The sequence below is a fragment of the Oncorhynchus masou genome, chromosome 18, assembly GCF_036934945.1.
Source record: "Oncorhynchus masou masou isolate Uvic2021 chromosome 18, UVic_Omas_1.1, whole genome shotgun sequence".
NCBI lineage: Eukaryota > Metazoa > Chordata > Actinopteri > Salmoniformes > Salmonidae > Oncorhynchus > Oncorhynchus masou.
In genome coordinates, this window is record NC_088229.1 from 55,820,673 (window position 1) to 55,841,966 (window position 21,294).

General features: G+C 41.5%; 1 protein-coding gene across 1 annotated transcript in view; it reads left to right on the forward strand.

The window, feature by feature from the left end:
• Positions 1-394: 394 nt before the first annotated feature.
• Positions 395-21,294, forward strand: part of mybpc2b (myosin binding protein Cb) — a 49,886-nt gene continuing 28,986 nt past the window's right edge. Inside the window, 3 exon segments of the mRNA XM_064923783.1 lie at positions 395-673; positions 20,374-20,391; positions 20,797-20,814. Coding sequence (XP_064779855.1) covers positions 649-673; positions 20,374-20,391; positions 20,797-20,814 — 61 coding nt within the window. The 5' untranslated portion in view covers positions 395-648.

The following is a 21,294-nucleotide window of genomic DNA, read 5'->3' on the forward strand; positions in this document are numbered from 1 at the left end:
AATGTGGACCTAACGTTAGTTTTAGGGACCACCCGCAGTAGACCTCAGACTGCCAACATTTTCCACTTGATTTTACATGTTAAATTGGTGAACATTCGGGTTAGCAGATTACGTTCAGAGGTGCTAAGCACTCTCAGCCAGCAAACGCTATTGGTGCGTCTGAGCCCGTAATGGTAGTGTGAGAGGTGATGATTGGGGCAGCGGTTACATACACGAGGTGCAAGACAAAGTGCTAGAAAAGCAGCAGATGTTGCTATGCTCACAGCATAGTTTCCCTCTAACATGACAAGTATTCCACAAGTTGAATACGTCGACCGATCCCTTGGTAAAATAAACCCCTTTCACCACTCCACCTTCTCACCCTCTCTTGTCTCCCCCACCTTATCACTCTTGCCTCTCACGTCGTTTCCTTGGAATCCTCATTGGTTTCAAGTGACAGCCTCTCCCTTTCTCCCCCTCTCTCCCTACCTTCCTCCCTGGTGAGTGGGTGACTTAAGTGCCAGGAGAGCTTTGAATAAAATAAAAAAAAGAGAGAGAGAGAGAGGGAGAGAGAGAGAGAGAGGCAGAGAAATAAAAGGAATAAGCACAGCAAGCCCTCAGACTTCCAGCCCGAGACGAGAAGGCACTGGGATAGCCACTGGGATAGTCATGCCTGAAGCCGCCGATGATGCAGGTATGCACCTGATGGATCATTCATTTGAGTATGTGGAAAGTGTTTCTGTTAGAGGATGCATATCTCAGATGTGAGGGTGTAAAGCGCTAAATTGTCAAATGCGAAAAGGGTGTTTGACATAGTTGTTAGATATTTAGATAATTGTTCATTTGTTCTGCAAAAGTGGCGTACTGGAGACATATTGTTGCAGTGTTGAACATGCATTCTGATATGTATTTCCGTCAATGTCCATAGAGTTACTTTACTGTTAGTGGAGACTACTTCATAGCGAACTCTGTCCAAATATGGGGAAAGGAGTGGGATGTATCTCCAAATTCCTCACAGAAATGCTTTATTTGACCGTCATAATTGTTGTCTTCTCATGAAATTTAGCAAATTGAGTTGTCAATTTACTAAACAGTTTCTAAAGTGATTGTTTTGAGCCAATGCATAGCTAATATGACTGCGTAAGGCACTGAATATGAATGAAAATGACATTCAATGCCAGAGCAATTTCCGAACAGTGTACACTGATGTAATTTATAATACTGTTAGTAAGCTACAGTACACTTCTTAAACCAGACTAGCAACAACCTGATGTGAAAATGTACTGCATATCTTAGGTTGGAGAGGACCAACACATTGGTAGAGGTAGAGCTTAGCACATACTGTATGTCATGTCAGAAGATGGGAGAGAGGAACAGATGGCAGGTGCAAGGGAAGTGGTTTGAGGGACTAGTTTGTCTGAGAGAAATTACTACACACACAGGGGGTCTAACCTCACTGCCCTCTCAGTTTCGTCACTGCAGCACAGCTTGAACTTGATCCAGATAATTACTATCGGTGTATGACACTATAGGGTGACCAAATGCATGTGTTCAGAATCAGATGAGCTAATCAGGAGATGCAGTCATAAGCGATGTGTCGCTTACATATGCCCTAGGAAACTGATGATGTGTACAAGTTTAAAAGTGCAGGCTCTTGCACATGGGAAATAAATTATCATATGTGATGGCTTTACTATGGAAAACTCAGCAGCCGTTAAGTTTGATCAAATAAATTGTACAGTATCAGGGGGAAGTTTTGTAAAAAAATATATATATATATGAATAGTACAGTTCTGTGCAAGGTGCATTCTGTGATTTCATACAGATATATGCCCCCTCAAAAGGTAAAAAAACAAAAAAAAACACATACAAAATGTTGACTATAAGCTCTGATATATTGATACCATGACAAACCCAGAAATTGTATTTGTATGAGACTTAGAAATGTAACGAATTGAGCTGACATCACAACCAATGGATTGCAACACTATCTACTCTATAATTTACTATCTGATATGTGGCCATAACACTTATGTCAATTCAGGCTACTAGTTACGTGTCCAGAAGTATGTTTATTTTAATCGCTCCTCAGTTTTTTCCAAATATTACAGCTCATACAAAAGCCTATACCTCACCGATATTCACACATTTTCTGCACCTGTCCTGAAAAACACAAAAACATTTTCTTTCAAGGTTTACTTTCATTTGTTTTTGTTCCACATTTGCTAGCTGGTTTCGCACCAGACCTTTGATTTATACACAAGTGCATGCGAGGGAAGGCACACTTTGGGAATAATACCTGTCTTGGAATATTTCATTTCCTGGTTACTTGGCAGGACTGTCGGAAAGTTGGGAAATATACTGTTGTTTGTGATAATGTCATGTAGCTGATGACAACATAACGAAAATAAGCTTGGTAGCATCACGGCGTTTGAATCCCAACTTTCCCTACCTATCAAAGTCAGACCGACACTTAGTAACGCAATAACTTTTGGGTATGTCATGACTTCAATCGTGTCATAAAACTTCAAGCACTATATTTAGTGATGTGTGTCTATGGCAGATTTCAATATATGGTTGGCTTCCTCTCCTCTGAGGAGCGATCTGTCCTCCTTTTTAACATCCACGTTGACCAAGTGTTACCGTAAATCACAACGCTGACGGTAACCTGAGAGAGGGACTAGAAAACCCGAATGTGAGAGGGAGATGAGTTTTAAAGACACCATGTTGATTTCAAGACAGGGCGGTTGGCCTTGTCTTTCTGTCGTCGCTGCTCGACCACTTTTTTCCTCTGACAGAAAATCTCTATATTTCTTTGACACGTATCGCTGTCTGTTTTTACACGGTGTGAGTCTTCAATGACAGTCTATGAAGTCTTGAAATGTAATACACATTAAGCACTACTAAGTTTTGAAGCTCCCACAGCTCCTTACCTTTGTGAAGGCCTATTACCACATTTCCAAGATGTCCAGACTCCTGTCCTACCGTCTGTCACCTATGAAACGGTGACCACTGTAACACCCATAAACTTTCACCTCCTTCCATCTACTCTCGTTCTCCCAGAGCCATCCTTTTTCACCCTGAATTTACCGGTGGTCGGGCCTTAAGATAGATGTGATATCCTCTTGCCACGTCTGAAACCCCCGCCCCCATCTTAGACCTTTCTTGGCCCCGTCCTCACTCAACCGCTAACCTTTGACTGCACAGCTCAAATAACCACCACCCTCCCTGATTGACGGGTTCCTGTACATTAGGCTTACCAGAAAAGAAAAAAAAACTCTAAATATAATATCATATGGAAGGACAGATACAAACAGTTTATTTCAGTATGAAAATACACTGAAAATGTGAAAATACATTACAGTTTAATAACAAACTTCTGCCATAAAGAGTAAAAAAAACAACAGGAAATACCAATTTGCACCAAGTATTTATGTAGTTTATAATCATTCATAAACAATTGACATACATCAGGGCAGCTTTTCTGCCTGTCACTTTAGCTACTCAGGATACAGAACAATCTACTCTGTGTATATTGTACCCGTTTGTCATTCAAACTACTTATCAATGCCTTGGGGGGGTCTTGCATTTCTGTGTCGTTCCATTATTAGGTAACCACAAGACCATTTCTTTCTTTTTATCACGGATCTCTCTCTTCCCCCTTCTCCCAGTTAAAAATATCCCGACTTCACCTCTAACCTTTTTCCTCATCTACATTACTCCATCCACATTAATATGATATCGCGCCGGCATATACGGTTTTATCGTGTCCAACTTGCAATATAATTTGCTATAAATCATGATCTAATCCTCCTTCTGTCTCTGCAGATGTAGGATCTTGTAGTGTATTTGAGGTTTAAAAAGGCTTCTGAAGTTAGTAATATCCACTTAGAAATGTCAGAAATGTCCCTCGTGAAAATGTATCAACCCCGACAAATCTGTCCATTAATTACAATCAATAAAATAATTATTTTTTTCCTGTTGTTGCAGGATTATTTTCCTGCTGTAGCAAACTGGCTCAAATTAAGATCTTTCATCTGTACTTTTTCAAAAATATATAGTCCAACACTTCCTATTTGAACTAGTTTCTCATCCCACTCTTTCCCAACTCCTCTCTCAAAAACTTGACAGGTCTGCTTTCAACGTAAGCAGAGAGATAGGTAGATAGCAAAGGGTTGGAGGTAGCCTAGTCGTTAAGAGCTTAGGGCCAGTAACCGAAAGGTTGCTGGGTTGAATCCCTGAGCCAACTATGTGACAAATCTGTTGACATGCCCTTCTGCAAGGCACTTAACCCTCAGGATAATAGCTCCTGCTAAAATGTCAAATTAAATGTTGAGATGACAGTTTGTTGGCCATAATTCCTTTCATCTTTGCAAAACATTATGGCAGCAAAATGAACTCTTCATCATCCTCTCTCATGTTTCCTGTACATCTTTATTTTGTTTTCCTCAACATGGCTTGTGCAATGCACTTCCTGAAACCATAAAAAGAAAAAGGTTGGCACTCTAAAAACATTGTTATTCCACCTCTTGACACTATTACAATTTTTGGGCCATATTGCATTGCATTGAATTGATTGCTTTTGAAGGCATTCTCTCAATATGATGTCACTCTTTCAAGACATACAGTGCCTTCAACAAGTATTGACACCGCTTGACTTTTTGTTGTGTTACAGCCTGGATTTAAAATTTATTAAAATTTTGATTTTGATTCGCTGGCCTACACACAATATCCCATAATGTCATAATTATTAAAAAAGGAAATGCTCAAATGTCTTGGGAAATGGCAAACCTAAATAAGTTCAGGAAAATGTTTTACTTAATTAGTTGCTTGGACTCACTCTGTGTGCAATACGTGTTTAACATGATTTTGAATGACTACCTCATCTCTGTGCCCTGCAAATACAATTATATGTAAGGTCCTCAGTCGAGCAGTGAATTTCAAACACAGATTCAACCACAAAGACCAGGGAGGTTTTCCAATGTCTCGCAAAGAAGGGCACCTATTGGTAGATGGGTAAACATTTAAAAAGCAGACATTGATTATCTCTTTGAACATGGTGATGTTATTAATGACATTTTGGCTGGAGTATCAGCGCACACAGTCACTACAAAGATGCGGTCATCGTTCCTAATTCAGTTGCTGAAAAGGAATGAAACTGCTCAATTACAGAGTTTAACGGCTGTGATAGGAGAAAAATGAAGACGAATCAACAACATTGTAGTTATTCCACAATACTAACCTAATTTTTATTTAACCAGGCAAGTCAGTTAAGAACAAATTCTTGTTTTCAATGACAGCCTAGGAACAGTGGGTTAATTGCCTGTTCAGGGGCAGAATGAAAGATTTGTACCTTGTCAGCTCAGGGATTTGAACTTGCAACCTTTCAGTTACTAAGTCCAATGCTCTAACCACTAGGCTATCCTGCCACCCCAATTGACAGACTGAAAAGAAGCAATCCTCTACAGACTAACAAATATTCCAAAACATACATCCTGTTTGAAACAAGACACTAAAGTAATACTGCAAAAACCATTCTGTCCTGAATACAAAGTCTTTTGTTTGGGGCGAATCCAGTAGAATACATCACACTCTCCACATTTTCAAGCATAGTGGTGGCTACATCGTGTTATGGGTATACTTGTAATCATTAAGGATTGGGAAGTTTTTCAGCATAAAAAATAAAGAGAATGGAGTTAAGCAGAGGCAAAATCCTAGAGGGAACCCTGGTTCAGACTGCTTTGCACCAGACACTGGGAGATGAATTCACCTTTCAAGGACAATAACCTTAAACACAAGGGCAAAGCTACACTGGAATTGCTAACCAAGAAGACAGTGAATGTTCCTGAGTGGCTGAGTTACAATTTTGACATAAATATACTTGAAAAACTATGGCAAGAAAATGGTTGTCTAGCAATGATCAACAATCAATTTGACAGAGCTTGATGAATTTGGAAAAGGAATAAAGGGGAAATGTTGCACAATCCAGTTGTGGAAAGCAATTAAATAGTCTTACCCAGAAAGACACACTCTTGTCATTGCTGCCAAGGGTGCTTCTACAAAGTATTGACTCAGGGGTGTGAATACTTATGTAAATTAGATATTTCTTTAAAAAAAAAAAATCTATACATTTTCAAAAAATTCAAAAAATCTGTTTTCACTTTCTCATTATGGGGTATTGTGTGTCGACGGCTGAGGGAAAAATAATATTGAATCAATTTTGAATTCAGGCTGTAACACAACAAAATGTGGAATAAGTCAAGGGACTCCCCATTCTAGGTTTACACTTTACCTCCTTATCTGTCTTGTTTCTGTCAAGGCTCTCTCCATGGAAACTCACAGTGAGCTCCAAAGGCATTGGGACAGTGGCACATTTTGTTGTCGTTAGGGCAACAGACCAGGAGAGATGTCTGCCTCCCCGATGTAGGATTCATAAATCCTATCACCAGGACTGTCGTTTGAAATCCCATTGATTTACCACAAGGCTTAATCGTCCTCCAGATGCGGCCATAAAAGACACCATCGAAGTGTCTGTGTATGGCCATGTTGCACCAGATCACATGCTCTTAGCTAAAGATAGCAAGACGGCAACTAAATCTACCGTATCTGTTTCTATGTACATATTTAAAATAATTGTATGATATGGGCTGACTATTACATCAGTCCCGGCCTAAAGTTCCTATTGGCTCAAGGCCAAGGTGGGCAAGGTCAAGGGGGGCTGATTAGTGGGTGGAAGGTCCCTTGAGAGGTCAAAGGCGTGACCTGTAAACAGACACTTCACACCTCCAAGGCAGAGAGAGCCCTTCCTCACGCAGCAGACTGGCCATAAATGTAATCAACTCGAGCTGAGGGGGAGAGGGCTTTTAACAGCTGCCGGTCCAAATTAAAAGAACTTGGACTCAAAGGACCATTCAGTCACTTTCCCAATAGTTTTGGAGAATTGCATTGGATTGATTGCTTTCGATTGCTCTTGAAGGCAGTGTTCCCAATATGATGTCACTCTTTCGTATGTCTTGAAAGAGTGACATCATATTGGGAACACTGCCTTCAAGAGCAATCAATTCAATGCAATTCTCCAAAACTATTGGGACAGTGACTGAATGGTCCTTTGAGTCCAAGTTCAAAAAGTATTGACACCGCTTGACTTTCGTTGTGTTGCAGCCTGGATTTAAAATGGATTCAAATGTAGATTTTGTTTCGCCTGGCCTACACACAGTGTGTCAATGACCTCCCTATCATCACGACACAGCGTTTCTCAAATGAAAAGTAAAGAAATTAGTTGTATGAATAAATCCTATTATCAGGATGGTCATTTAAAATCCCATTGATTTACCACAAGGCTTAAACATTCCTCCAGATGCGGCCATAAAAGATGCCTTATAAGTGTCTGTGTATGGCCATGCTGCACCAGTGCTACAGTAGATCACATGCTCTGAGCTAAAGATAGCAAGACTGTAACTAAATATACCGTATCTGTTTGTATGTAGGCTGTCATTGTAAATAAGAATTTCTTCTTAACTGACTTGCATAGTTAAATAAAAGGTACAAATAAATAATAAATAAAAGGACATATTTTAAATCATTTTATGGGATGGGCTGGCTGAATCAGACCAGTGGTGTGACTACGATCCGATCGATGTTCCTTAGACTAGGTTCCTTGTAGTCCCCAGGCTTGGTCTTGATCATGTGGCTGTCTTGCTTTGGCTTGTGTACTCCTGGTCTGCAAGGTGCAAGGTCTTTAGCCAGCTGAATTCCAGTGCTCCTAGGGTTACGGAGCACTGCCTCCTGCGATTTTGGCTGTGATGAGACGGGTGGGACCAGTTGGCCACCTTGAGGAGCAGTTGCCCATTGCAGCTTAGCCGTCCCATTCGCGCTGTGCTCTTGGGGGCTGTGACAAGGGGACTGGTCATGGTCTTGTGAAGGATGTGGAGGTGGCGTCCCTCACGGATGTTGCAGAGTTTCTCGGGGGTGCACTTCTCTGCTGAGTGCTATCAGTCACATCTGGTGCAGCGCTCCTCCTCGTCTAGGAGTACGTAGAGTAGGGCTGGAGCTAGTCCTTAAACTTATGTCGAAGTGGCGAGGCTGGCTTTCCCCAGGGTGGACTCTGGTCGGTTCCGTGGAGAGCGTTAGTGCCCCATCTCTTCTGTGGGCAAACGCTCACGCCTCTCTGGTTCGCTTGTGCCCTGCCCTGACACTCTGACTCGATCTGGAGCCAATTCGCTAGGTCTGTGAGATCCAGACACTCACCATTGAGCTGGCAAGGATGGAGAATCTGCGGAGACCCTTTGGATCATCCAGGCGGACATCAGCAGCATTCATCGTGTGGGCAATCTGCCCAAGTGCCAGGTTGTGTGGGTGGTCCCACTGTTGCCCAGGGGTATGCATCGCTGCTGTGTAGGGAGCTGGATTCTTTTTGATATTTTTTGTTTGTTTGTTGGACATATAAAGGAATACAAAATTACAAATGTAACAGGTACATCCTTTTATCCCCTGTACCTATTGAAACATCCCTTCCCTTAACATCAAAAGCAGTGTATATATACATAATTAAATACATGTAAAAAAATAAATATATATATATATATACATTTATATGCACATATGTACACATACAGTTGAAGTCTGAAGTTTATATACACCTTAGCCAAATACATTTAAACTCAGTTTTTCACAGTTCCTGACATTTAATCTGAGTAAAAATGATTTATTTCAGCTTTTATTCTTCCCTCACATTCCCAGTGGGTCAGAAGTTGAGAAACACTCAATTATTATTTGGTAACATTGCCTTTAAATTGTTTAATTTGGGTCAAACATTTTGTGTAGCCTTCCACAAATAAGTTGGGTGAATTTTGGCCCATTCCTCCTGACAGAGCTGGTGTAACTGAATCAGGTAGCTAGGCCTCCTTGCTCGCACACGCTTTTTCAGTTCCGGCTTTGTGATGGCCACTCCAATACCTTGACTTTGTTGTCCTTAAGCCATTTTGCCACAACTTTGGAAGTATGCTTGGGTTCATTGTCCATTTGGAAGACCCATTTGCGACCAAGCTTTAACTTCCTGACTGATGTCTTGAGATGTTGCTTCAATATATCCACATAATTTTCCCTACCTCATTATGCCATCTATTTTGTGAAGTGCACCAGTCCCTCCTGCAGCAAAGCACCCACACAACATGATTCTGCCACCCCCGTGCTTCACGGTTGGGATAGTGTTCTTCAGCTTGCAAGCCTCCCCAATTTTCCTCCAAACATAACGATGGTCATTATGGCCAAACAGGTATATTTTTGTTTCATCAGACCAGTGGACATTTCTCCAAAAGTATGATCTTTGTCCCCATGTGTAGTTGCAAACCATAGTCTGGCTTTTTTATGGTGGTTCTGGAGCAGTGGCCTCTTCCTTGCTGAGCGGCCTTTCAGGTTATGTCGTTTCAGGTTATTCGTTTTACTGTGGATATAGATACTTCTGTACCTGTTTCCTCCAGCATCTTCACAAGGTCCTTTGCAGTTGTTCTGGGATTATTTGCACTTTTCGCACAAAAGTACGTTCATCACTAGGAGAGAACGCATCTCCTTCCTGAGAGGTATGACGGCTGCGTGGTCCCATGGTGTTTATACTTGTGTACTATTGTTTGTACAGATGAATGTGGTACCTTCAGGCGTTTGGAAATTGCTCCCAAGGATGAACCAGACTTGTGGTGGTCTACAATTGTTTTTCTGAGGTCTTGGCTCATTTCTTTTGATTTTCCCATGATGTCAGCAAAGAGGCACTGAGTTTGAAGGTAGGCCTTGAAATACATCCACAGGTACACCTCCAATTGACTCAAATTATGTCAATTAGCCTACCAGAAGCTTCTAAAGCCATGACATAATTTTCTGAATTTTCCAAGCTGTTTAAAGGCACAGTCAACTTAGTGTATGTAAACTTCTGACCCACCGGAATTGTGATACAGTGAGTTATAAGTGAAAAAATCTGTCTGTAAACAATTGTTGGAAAAATTACTGGTATAATGCACAAAGTAGATGTCCTTACCGACTTGCCAAAACTATAGTTTGTTAACAAGAAATATGTGGAGTGGTTGAAAAACGAGTTTCAATAATTCCAACCGAAGTGTATGTAAACTTCCAACTTCAACTGTACATACATACATACATATACACAAAAATAAAAATTAATATCACAACATACTGTCCCTTCCCTCCCACACCCTCTTTTTGTGGCCAGAATTCTTACCCCCGATCAATAGAAGGCAACTGTTCAAAAAAGGAAATTTAAGGCAGCCATCTCAATAAAAAGTCATCAGTACAACCTCTCAAAGTATTTCAAAATGCTGTATAAAAAAAAGTGTATAAAAGACATGAGATCTTTCAACCAGGCTGATACAGTGGGAGGTTTGGAGGATTTGCAATTAAGTGAGAACTTCCGGTGGGCTATGAGGGAAACAAACACTGCAGCATTTGCTTTACTTTTAGTGAGACTAGGCAACAATGACAGAACTCCAATAGCTATCAAAGGACAAGGCTGCAGGTCGATATCCAGAATTTTAGAGAGAGTATTAAAAAAGGATGGCCAATACTCAGAAAGCTTAGAACATGAATAAAACATCATGGATGTGGTGTGCCGAAAGTGATTGAACATCTATCACGTGTAATTTGTGTCAGGGAGACATTTTGTATGTTTTTCGTTGGCGTAGTGAATTCTGTGCAAAAGACCTTGAACTGAATTCAACTCAATCGAGCACATGAGGATGTGGAGTTAACCCTACGAAGGGCCTCCTCAGTTCAAGTTCACTGCCCGTTTGTCTTGATTTTGTTTATTGGAGAGGTTTGAAAATAACGAGATCCTTAAAACTGGCAAACTTCCCATAGGTGGTCGTTTCCGAAACGACCGTCAGGTCCTTGCCACTTTGCATTTAACTTTAGACCCTTGGTTATCTCATCTAGGTGCAGAGGGTTGTCCAGAACTTTACTCATGTCCATATCAATAGATGGAATATCCAAGTTGTTTAAAAAAGTTGTCCATTTCCATATGCGTAAGAGTTCCATGTCACCAGTCTGACTGGAAATCTCAAACGTCAAATGAAGAAAAAGGAAAAGAGAGAAAGGAGCAGCATGAAAAAACAACATCTGAATAATACATTTAAAAAACTTTAGAGAAACAGAAACAGAGCACAAGAATCTTTGGATAATGCCAACATAATGTTCAATGGCCATAATGTGAAGCCCACTAGGTGCTGCCACATGGCTGAGATAATGAGAAACATTCTAAATGAACCAGTAGGCTATGAAAAGGGTCATCCCCTGTCTTGGTAAATTATTAAATTAAATTAAATAACAGTATACAAATGGACAACTAGCATTTTGGATATATACAATTAAGCACACGAACCATGGGACCAAACTCTTCAGGTAGTGCAACGATTTAACAAGAGTGGAATTAGAAGAGAAGAGTGATAGTTTTAGACTCCAATGTCGTAGTGGAGTCCAAGATAAAGTGAATGTTACTGAGGACCACCAGTGAGCAACATCACCAATTAAGGCCAACCTAAACCACGGTAGTTCAAAATGTCCATCAATAACATTTAAAAATACAATTTCAAAAAACGTTATACATCAAGGAGAGCCCCAATGAAAAATGCATTTATATATACACAAATATCGGTAGACAGGATCGGTGTCTAACTTGCGAGTAACAGTATCCAAAATAGCCTACAGGTTGCCAAACTACCATGTGGGCTGTAGATTGTCATAAGTGGAACAGCGAAATCAAAGCCTTAGTCAAAATAAAAAAAGCAAAATGCTGCGCTTTCAACAGCGATTGTCTTTGATTAAGAAACTAAATGAGATCAAATGGAAGTTTAAAGTACAATGAGACAGCATACTATGCCACTGTCAACAACAAATGAGTTATGTGCCGCCTCAAACATACCTACTCTAGCCGGCAAATTTTAGCATAGGATTATTTCACGAGAAACGGGTCGATAGATAGCCATAGATGAATGTAGCTGTGTGTCCGCACGGTCACTGGGACTAGCTTTACTCACAAACTACAGGCAGGTGAGCAATCGATTGTATTTGAAATATCGCGAAAGGCCTGTTGGGTCTGCATGTTTTTATTTCCCTGACATATTTGCCATGTGTTCCCGATTGTAGGCTATGCCTCGTTATTGGGCTACAATCCACAGCGAGGCTTTTTTTTAAGCTATTGATCCTATGCTGCTAAATTATAGGGCTTTTCATGGTGTAGTAGGCTATTCTGAATGATTTAATTTATTTCTGAACAGACAGCAGTAAGTCTATAACTTTGGCAAATGTATTCCAATTCATCAGGGGTGCCGCAGTTCCTTCAGAACCCTTTGCACGGCTATGGTTCTCTAAGGAAATAAATGATGGTCAACGCTGGAGAGATGAGAGCTGCAGGCTCATGTCTACCAGAGCAGACAGGGAGAAAGAACATAGAAAGTGAATCTCATTCTAGTAATGTGAGAGATACTGGCGCAATTCTCACAAAGCCAAGGCCACGCGTTGGTCTCAAACATAGGTTACAATATTGCGCAAATCAGAAACTCGGGCCAGGCAAAATCGACTTTTCCACATTATGTTTTTTTTTTGTTGGGGGCAGGATAATTAACAAAGAGGCAACTCAAATTTAAAAATTGTGTCTTGTCACGAGAGGTACCGGATCCAACAAAACAGTCCAAAACGGAGAAGTGCCAGAACCTGTTCTGCTCAAATGAAACACGAACTCTGTTCCTTGCCTCAGGCTGCACAGGCTGTTCTTTCACCAAGCGATCATATTTTCACCCATCAGACTTTTCTCCATTTAATCTCGTCTTTACGAATATATTAAATTCGTTTTGATTTAGAATAGCCCGCTAACAAATAGGCAACAACAGGGGCAAGACTAAAAATACATGTCATCCATATACATTGGAATAGTGAATGGAAGCCACTTTTCCGCAGGAACATTTTTCACTCATGTTGGGCAGGCTACTCCGGTTCTGGTAATTTCGCTGCATCACAGGTGATATACCACTCAAACTCTGAATGCCATGGGCTGACCAACTGTGTTCCTGCTGCTACCAAGTGCTTAATTTGGGAAACCAAGTGAAATCTGTTTGGGAACATCAATAGAAACATATTTAATGAAACTGTTGACATCTCTCTGAAAGGGCAACCAGTGAAGAACAAACACCATTGTAAATACAACCCATATTTACTTTTGTACATAATTATAACACTGGACATAGCTATAATACGACATTTTAAATGTGCCTATTTCTTTGAAACTTGTGAGTTTGATGTTTACTGTAAAAATGTTATTGTTTATTTCACTTTTGTTTATTATCTATTTCGCTTGCTTTGGCAATGTCACCATATGTTTCCCATGCCAATAAAGCCCATTTGAATTGATTTGAATTGAGTTGAAAGCAATGAAGGAGAGAGGGAAGTAGATGGAAACTCATGGTGGAGAGATATTCTTTAATTAAAGGTAATGTGTCAGTCTATTAATGATGACATTTCAAAAAAATACCCTATTACTAGGCTATTCCAAATCTAAAACAAATTCACTGTAAATGTAGGCTAAATCTGCCAATTTTTGATTTAGGCTAGACCATTTATGTACCAAAGATATCTTGAATCAGTATTTTTTTCTGCTATGTGTAATATGTGGCTGACTATGTATTGTATAATGGTACAATCATTATTTGAATTATGGGTTTTTGTCAGGAAAGCTGCAGAAGGAGGAGTAGGCTACAATTCCCCATCGTACATCAGAGCAATTTTGACGGCCAGCTAGCGAAAAGGTTTGAGAGGGTTTATTTAATGTTCCTTCGTTAGATTTCAGCTCATCTTGCTCTGGCTAGCATTAGTTGTTGATCTTGTTGTTGAGGTGCATAACTGAGGGAGAGGGAGCTTACCTTTTCATTGTTGTTTGATCAATGGGACTGTAAAGTTCCCAAATCTAAAAGGACTCCTGTGGTATTGACATATTTGCAGAAACCCATTCGGGTGAATTTTGTGGCTTTTGGCGAATGCGTTCTAAGGATGTAAAGTAGTGCTGTTGCAACTGCCTTTAAACACACAGTCCAGTTCAAAGTGAATGATGGCAGGCCTGAGTGGCAAATGGCTTGTTTTTTACAAAAGCCTACTGTAGCTCTGATTGGCTATGGCGCACCGGTCTGCGTAGACTCCGGTACTGGACCAGACCAATGTTTTTATTAGGTTTTATTTACTGCAGTGTCTATTAAATTGTCCAAACGCACAGCCCCTTTCCAACTCTGTAGCTGCTGTAGAATTGTAGAATTGTCACAAAAGCCCTTAGAATATATTATTCCCAAACATTCTAAGAATTTATGAAAACGTGAAAAATACCATATTTAAGCTTGTCAGAAAATGATCCACCAGGTATCAAACCAGGGAGCGTGACTCTCTGGACTGCATTGGTCCATTGAGCTGAGGCCTAGGCATTAGCTTTGGTAGCCAACACAAATCTTTAAGTCTATAGCGAAGTTATACATCATGCAAGCATGTTTCAACAAACCACCTTCTCCTCACGTACATCTTCATGAAGCTATTGGAGGAGACTGACCAATCAGTGGCTAATCACTTTGGAGCCAGAAGTGTCAAAAAACGGTGCTACTCTATAGCCGAAGTTCATATGGACAACCTAGAGCATACAGGTCGCAGTGGTGGGTGGTATAAGGGGTTTTGGTAACAAAACAGATGGCACTGTGGTAGACTGCATCCAGTTTGCTGAGTAGAGTATTGGAAGCTATTTTGTAAATGACATCGCCGAAGTCGAGGATCGGTAGGATAGTCAGTTTTACGAGGGTATGTTTGGCGGCGTGAGTGAAGGAGACTTTGTTGCGAAACAGGAAGCTGATTCTAGATTTCATTTTGGATTGGAGACGTTTAATATGAGTCTGGAAGGAGAGTTTACAGTCTAGCTAGCCAGACACCTAAGTATTTGTAGTTGTCCACATATTCTAAGTTAGAACCGTCCAGAGTAGTGATGCTAGTCGGGAAGGCGGGTGTGGGCAGCGAACGGTTGAAAAGCGTGCATTTGTTTTTTACTAGCATTTAAAAGCAGTTGGAGACCACTGAAGGAGTGTTGTATGGCATTGAAGCTCGTTTGGAGGTTAGTTAACAAAGTGTCCAAGGAAGGGCCAGATGTATACAGAATGGTGTCATCTGTGTAGAGGTGGATCAGGGAATAACCCGCAGCAAGAGCGACATTGTTGATGTATACAGAGAAAAGAGTCAGTCCGAGAATTGAACCCTGCGGTACCCCATAGACTGCCAGAGGTCCGGACAACAGGCCCTCCGATTTGACACACTGAACTCTGTCTGAGAAGTAGGAAATTACTTTTAAAGTGAGGAAATTACTTTTAAAGAACGACCACGCATCCTCGACTGACGGGATGAGGTCAATATCCTTCCAGGATACCCAGGCCAGGTCGATTAGAAAGGCCTGCTCACAGAAGTGTTTTAGGGAGCGTTTGACAGTGATGAGGGGTGGTCACTTGACCGCAGACCTATAGTGGATGCAGGCAATGAGGCTGAGTGTGATCGCTGAGATCCTGATTGAAAACAGCAGAGGTGTATTTGGAGGACAAGTTGGTCAGGATAATATCTATGAGGGTGCCCATGTTTATGGATTTAGGGTTGTACCTGGTGGGTTCCTTGATAATTTGTGTGAGATTGAAGGCATCTAGCTTAGATTGTAGGACTGCCGGGGTTGTTAAGCATATCCCAGTTTAGGTCACATAACAGAACGAATTCTGAAGATAGATTTGGGGCAATCAATTCACATATGGTGTCCAGGGCACAGCTGGGACCTGAGGTGGGTCTATAACAGGCGGCAACAGTGAGAGACTTATTTCTGGAGAGATTCATTTTTAAAATTAGACGCTCAAACTGTTTGGACATAGACCTGGAAAGTATGACAGAACTTTGTAGGCTATCTCTGGAGTAGATTGCAACTCCTCCCCCTTTGGCAGTTCTATCTTGACAGAAAATGTTGTAGTTGGGTATGGAATTCTCAGAATTTTTGGTGACCTTCCTCAGCCATGATTCAGACATGGCAAGGCCATCAGGGTTGGTGTAGTGTGCTAAAGCAGTGAGTAAAACAAACTTGGGGAGGAGGCTTCTGATGTTAACATGCATGAAACCAAGGATTTTTCAACAAATGAGAGTGCCTGGGGACACGCAGGGCCTGGGTTAACCTCCACATCACCCGAGGAACAGAGGAGGAGTAGGATGAGGATACGGCTAAAGGCTATCAAAACTGGTTGTCTAGTGCGTTGGGGACAGAGAATAAAAGGAGCAGATTTCTGGGCATGGTAGAATAGGTTTAGGGCATAATGTACAGACATGGGTATGGTGGGGTGCTGGTACAAGGGAGGTAAGCCCAGGCACTGAGTGATGATAAGAGAGGTTGCATCTCCGGACCCGCTAGTTATGCTGGGTGAAGTCACCTCAATCAGCTAAGACATTAACACAACGGAAAATGGCGATGAATGGGCAGAGAGGGTCGGTTAGCTACACACAGGGCCTGAGTTCGATAAATAAAAATAAACTAAATGGAGTACCGTGATTAATGAACAGTCCAGCAGGCATCAGCTATGTAGCAAAGTGATCATAGGGTCCAGTGAACAGCAATAGATGGAGCAGGGAAGCCGCGGGGTAGTTGCGCTAGCACGAGGGAGACACAGCGATTAAAGTTAGCAGGCCGGGGTTAGTAGTAGCTTCTGCTCCGACGTCCGGCAAAGGCCGGTTGAGGGCACAGAGGATAGCTGACCAGTCATGGTGGTATGGCGGGGAGCCGTGTCGACAAAGGATCTGGGCCAGATGGCGAAAGAGGTATTGTAGTTGTAGTAATTTTGTTTTCTAGCCGGGAGATGCACCTGGCTCACGGCTAACTGGTGCTAGCTTCCGGGCATGGGCGTTATCCACTATAGCCACTCGGTAGCAACCATGATCCGATGTAAAGGACCGGAGCTTACGGCAAGGATCCGGTGGAGTAGAGGATTCAATCCGTGTTGGGGTAGGGTCCAGGAGGTGATCACTGAGTAGGCCGGGAGGTGGGTCTGGCTCAGGGCTAGCTTCGGGGCTGGGTCACTAGCTAGCTGTGATGATCAGGAGTAAAGGTCCAGGGCTTTTGGCAGGAATCCGGCGTTGTAGTGGAGAAAACAGTCCGATGCTGGCAGGCTGGCAAGTATTATCCAGGCAAAAACAAAAACAGGTGGTGTCTGTGCAAAGGGTAAAGGCCGCTAGCAGTGACTGGCAATGACTAAATAGCTAGTAGCTAATTAGTTGGTTAGCGTCTGATGGCTAGCTTCTGATGGAGGTTCTGGCTATAAGGTATAAAAAAAAGTGGATCCGTATCACATTGGGTGAGGCGGGTTACCGGAAGGTATATTTCATTTAGAGCCTCCCAACATCTTTAAGGTTACAATCTACACTACGTTGTTCTATGTGTGTGGGTGGAGTGAAATGTTTGGAGTAGTGGACATATTTTGATAACATGATATCCTCACCGGTCTCACTCCCATTCACAAGGGGAAAATAGCAAAAAAAGTTGTTTTTTTGTCTGTTAATTTTGCCTTCCCTTGTTAGTAGTAGCTAACTTTAGTTGGCAGCCTGGCTGGCTTGTTTTAGCCTGGATATAAACATAGCAAGCTAGCTAGCCTTTTAAGTTAACCACATCACCATGTGAAATAATCAGATTTACAATGAAGAAAATATGCACTGCAAATATTGAGTGTAAAAAACATTACGCCAGTTTGATATGCTGCTTGTGTATTCATTCCCATATCTGCTACAAATAGAACGTCATCCTGTTTTGGTCACGCAGAAAACGCACATGGCTAGCTTGTTGGGTACAGCAGGTTCTACCATTTTTGATAGAAGTAATAACTACTGATTACAGGCTAAGTAAAATATATTTTTGGGTCGATTCTGGTTGTTTGGTTTACTGTTTAAATTGTTGTTGAGATTATATTTGGTAATCAATGCAAAATAGTCTACTTTGATGAATAGCCTACAAATCCTATAGGAACCAAGCGACAACACTGCTCCCACGACTGTGGAGGGATACGGCTTGTCTCAATTTTCAGGTAGTAAAAACGCACTTTGAATGCTAGAGTTTATTACAAGGAGCTACCCCTTTTGTGACATAAAACCACATTCCAACACTCCGAATCTTACGTCTTCATAGAGTTTGTAGTAAGCGTTACTCACTCATTCAAACACACCGCACGGCCCCTCTCTCCCTTTCTCTATAGCTCTGGTTAATAAAGCAGCAAAACAATGAGCTTTTCTGCTGCTTCCCTCACGCAAATCGGACCAAATTAATTAATGCATTTTGGGCCTAGGGCTTTCCCATGTCCATTTTGGAACGGGACATCTAACTACCATCACTATCAACTCCTCATCGTTCAAAATATTCAAATTCATAGTGTTTAGAGAGTGTTTAGAGGGACATAAAGCACTGAGTACCTGGCCATAGGAAAGGGCCGTTAGCAAGTCAGGTAGGCTACCAATCAATAGCATTCATTTGCGCAGCTTTGGATGGGATTACCGTGACCTACAATCACATGAAATTTGACTGAGGTCATGACTCCTGACTGCTGGTGCGGCAGTAATACGGTCATCACGATAGCCCTACACCCGTAACCCAGGGATCACCAGAGGCCGTCATATGTTGAACCAAGTCATGCCCTCAGTGACTCCAACCTATCAGAGAAGTTTTGTAGGTGTTATGAAGTCCCAGTATCTCTTTTACACCGGGAATACCACATACTAAAATCATAATCTCAAGTATGGACACATTGTGAGTTGGTGTTAGTGCCCCAGCTGTGCCATGGCACTAGGACTGTAGTAGCCTCCATTTCCCTAATGCACTGGACTCTTCTGGCATACTGAAGAGTGTTTTACAGATTTACACCTACTCCTCTAACAGGGTATCAGGGGCATTCACACCACGATGGTAGCCAGATAATACCCTGCAGTCTGTATTATCCAATTACTTTGTGTTGCAGGATGTATTTTTACATTGATTTTTGAAGCAGATGTAAAAAAAAAAACAACAACTAAAAACTAAAATGTGAGCAATGTACCTAAAGGTGTTATGTGATAACCATTCATTCTATCTGATACTTACCTAAACACACGGAAGACAACACAATACCTGGTATCAAGCAGTGCATTATGAAACCGAAAGAGACAAAAGTTGGTAACAAAAGTTACCCTTCATGTAAAAAGTAACCAAAGACACCAGGTAAAAAGCAGACTGTAAAACAAAGTGTCATCTGAGAAGAAGAACGTACGGATGGTCAACGTATATGTTTTAGATCGATCAAAGGTATTCCTGGATTGAAAGATGTACTTTAGCAGGAGCTTTTGGGTAGAAAGAGACAGCCTGGCCGAGAACTGCAGCAGAGGTCAGCTCCGACTGTTTAAGACAATGATGGGCAACTCAGGGAGAACTGACATGACTTCAGCAAGGACATAATACACCCTCCCTTTTCCAGCCCCCCACGGTAATGTAGTTGGGCCTGAGAAATCGTTGGGAGCCAGCTATATGATATGACTGATGCGTCTATTTCAGATTAGAGGGTTCTTTTACCAGCTTTCTGCCTCAGCCAATCCAAAGTCAGTCCCCCTGTCCAATACCCCTGATAGGCAAAAAGGCTGGCTGGACGAAATCCCGGATGGACCAGAAAGAGGAGTCATACCGGCAGGGCAGATAGCAATGCCCCGTTCCAGAAATATCTACTGTCGGTGATCCAATGACCCTGAGTTCACAGTGAAATTTGGGGTCAGGTATCAAATTTAAGGGTAATGCAGGCCGTGTTTCACAGTCTCCTACAAATTCTACTGGTGACGATTTTAAAGTGGATATAAAAGTCTGGTGTCTTCCACTCTAGAGTTACACTCCAAAGAAGTGAGCCACACAGTAACATGAAACACAACATTTAACATAGCTGGTCTAATGTCATTGCATGGACCATCTGTTGCAAACAAACAGCAAAAGCTGCGAGGGAAAGGCCAATATTGAATAAAGCTTAGTCTTATCACCTTACGTCTTAAATTAGACATCTTAAAATACTTAAGTATTGTCAGAAAACGTTATGTACCATTGAGCGTAGAAACAAAGCTTTTTTTATTGAAATGCCATTTTTCTCAATTTAAGTGGTAAACATTGCGTTAATTGCAATGGCTTCATGATTGTAGTCGTGCATACGTTATTGTAACACTGCCCATTTATGTTTTCCATTTCAGAGTAGGTCATGCAAATACCTATTTAGGAATCAACTGAGGATCAACAATGATTTCCCTACAGTCTTATTAATTCTTCTGATGTGCGTGTACTGTGTGTTTCTGTTTTTATAGTGAAGCCGGAGGGCGAGGGTGAGTAACCTTTGGTGGCGACCTTTGAGTGCATTACAGTGGCATAGTTAGACATGATAATGACTCACATTTTCCCATGTCTTCTTGTCAACTGGTCATGTCAGAGGGTAAGTTACAGGAGGGTAGGTTACAGGAACTACTGTAAAACAAAGCCATGTCTGCATCTGTTATTATTGTGCATATGAAGGGGCTGAATGGCAAAGTGGACTGATGAAACTAAAACATGTAACTAAACCATCTGTACCATGATAATGTAATATCATTTTACCCATTGTCTTACTTTCATGCAATTGCAACACCCATATAAAGATATGAGCATATTGTCATGGTTTTGACCAGTACTGATGACTGGTTATATATTGTCCACTTCTTCTTATCTAACCATTTTTTTGTTTGCCTTCTCAGGAGAAGCACCTGCAGAAGGTAAGGTGATGATTTCTAGTACAGACCCCAGTTTCAGTGTCAATAAAGCCACCTTTCTATGGTCTTCACACAGTTGTTTAGAATGCAACACTTTTGAACAGTTTAGCGTAACACTGAAAATGTGATTCGAAAACGATCGGTTGTCACTAATCCCAATGCCGCTAATAGAACATGTGGTCACAATTCCGTCAGCTGGCACACATAATCAAACCAAAATATCCCCCAAATCGACTGAAATATGTAGACTCGGTCTCTGAATTTACAAATGAAAGTGCAAAAATGACGTCTCTGTTTTAGTCGAGCAAAAATGTATTTTATCCTGGTGGAACCAGCCAGATGGCTACATTCCTCTGATTAGTCGAAGGTGATCCAATCGCTGACAAGTTAGTTTTGAATAATTCCAATTATTAGGCATAAACTCAAACAGTTTCAATGTGGAGGAATGCCAGACTGGTCCGCGCAGTGAAAAAGAATGCTGAA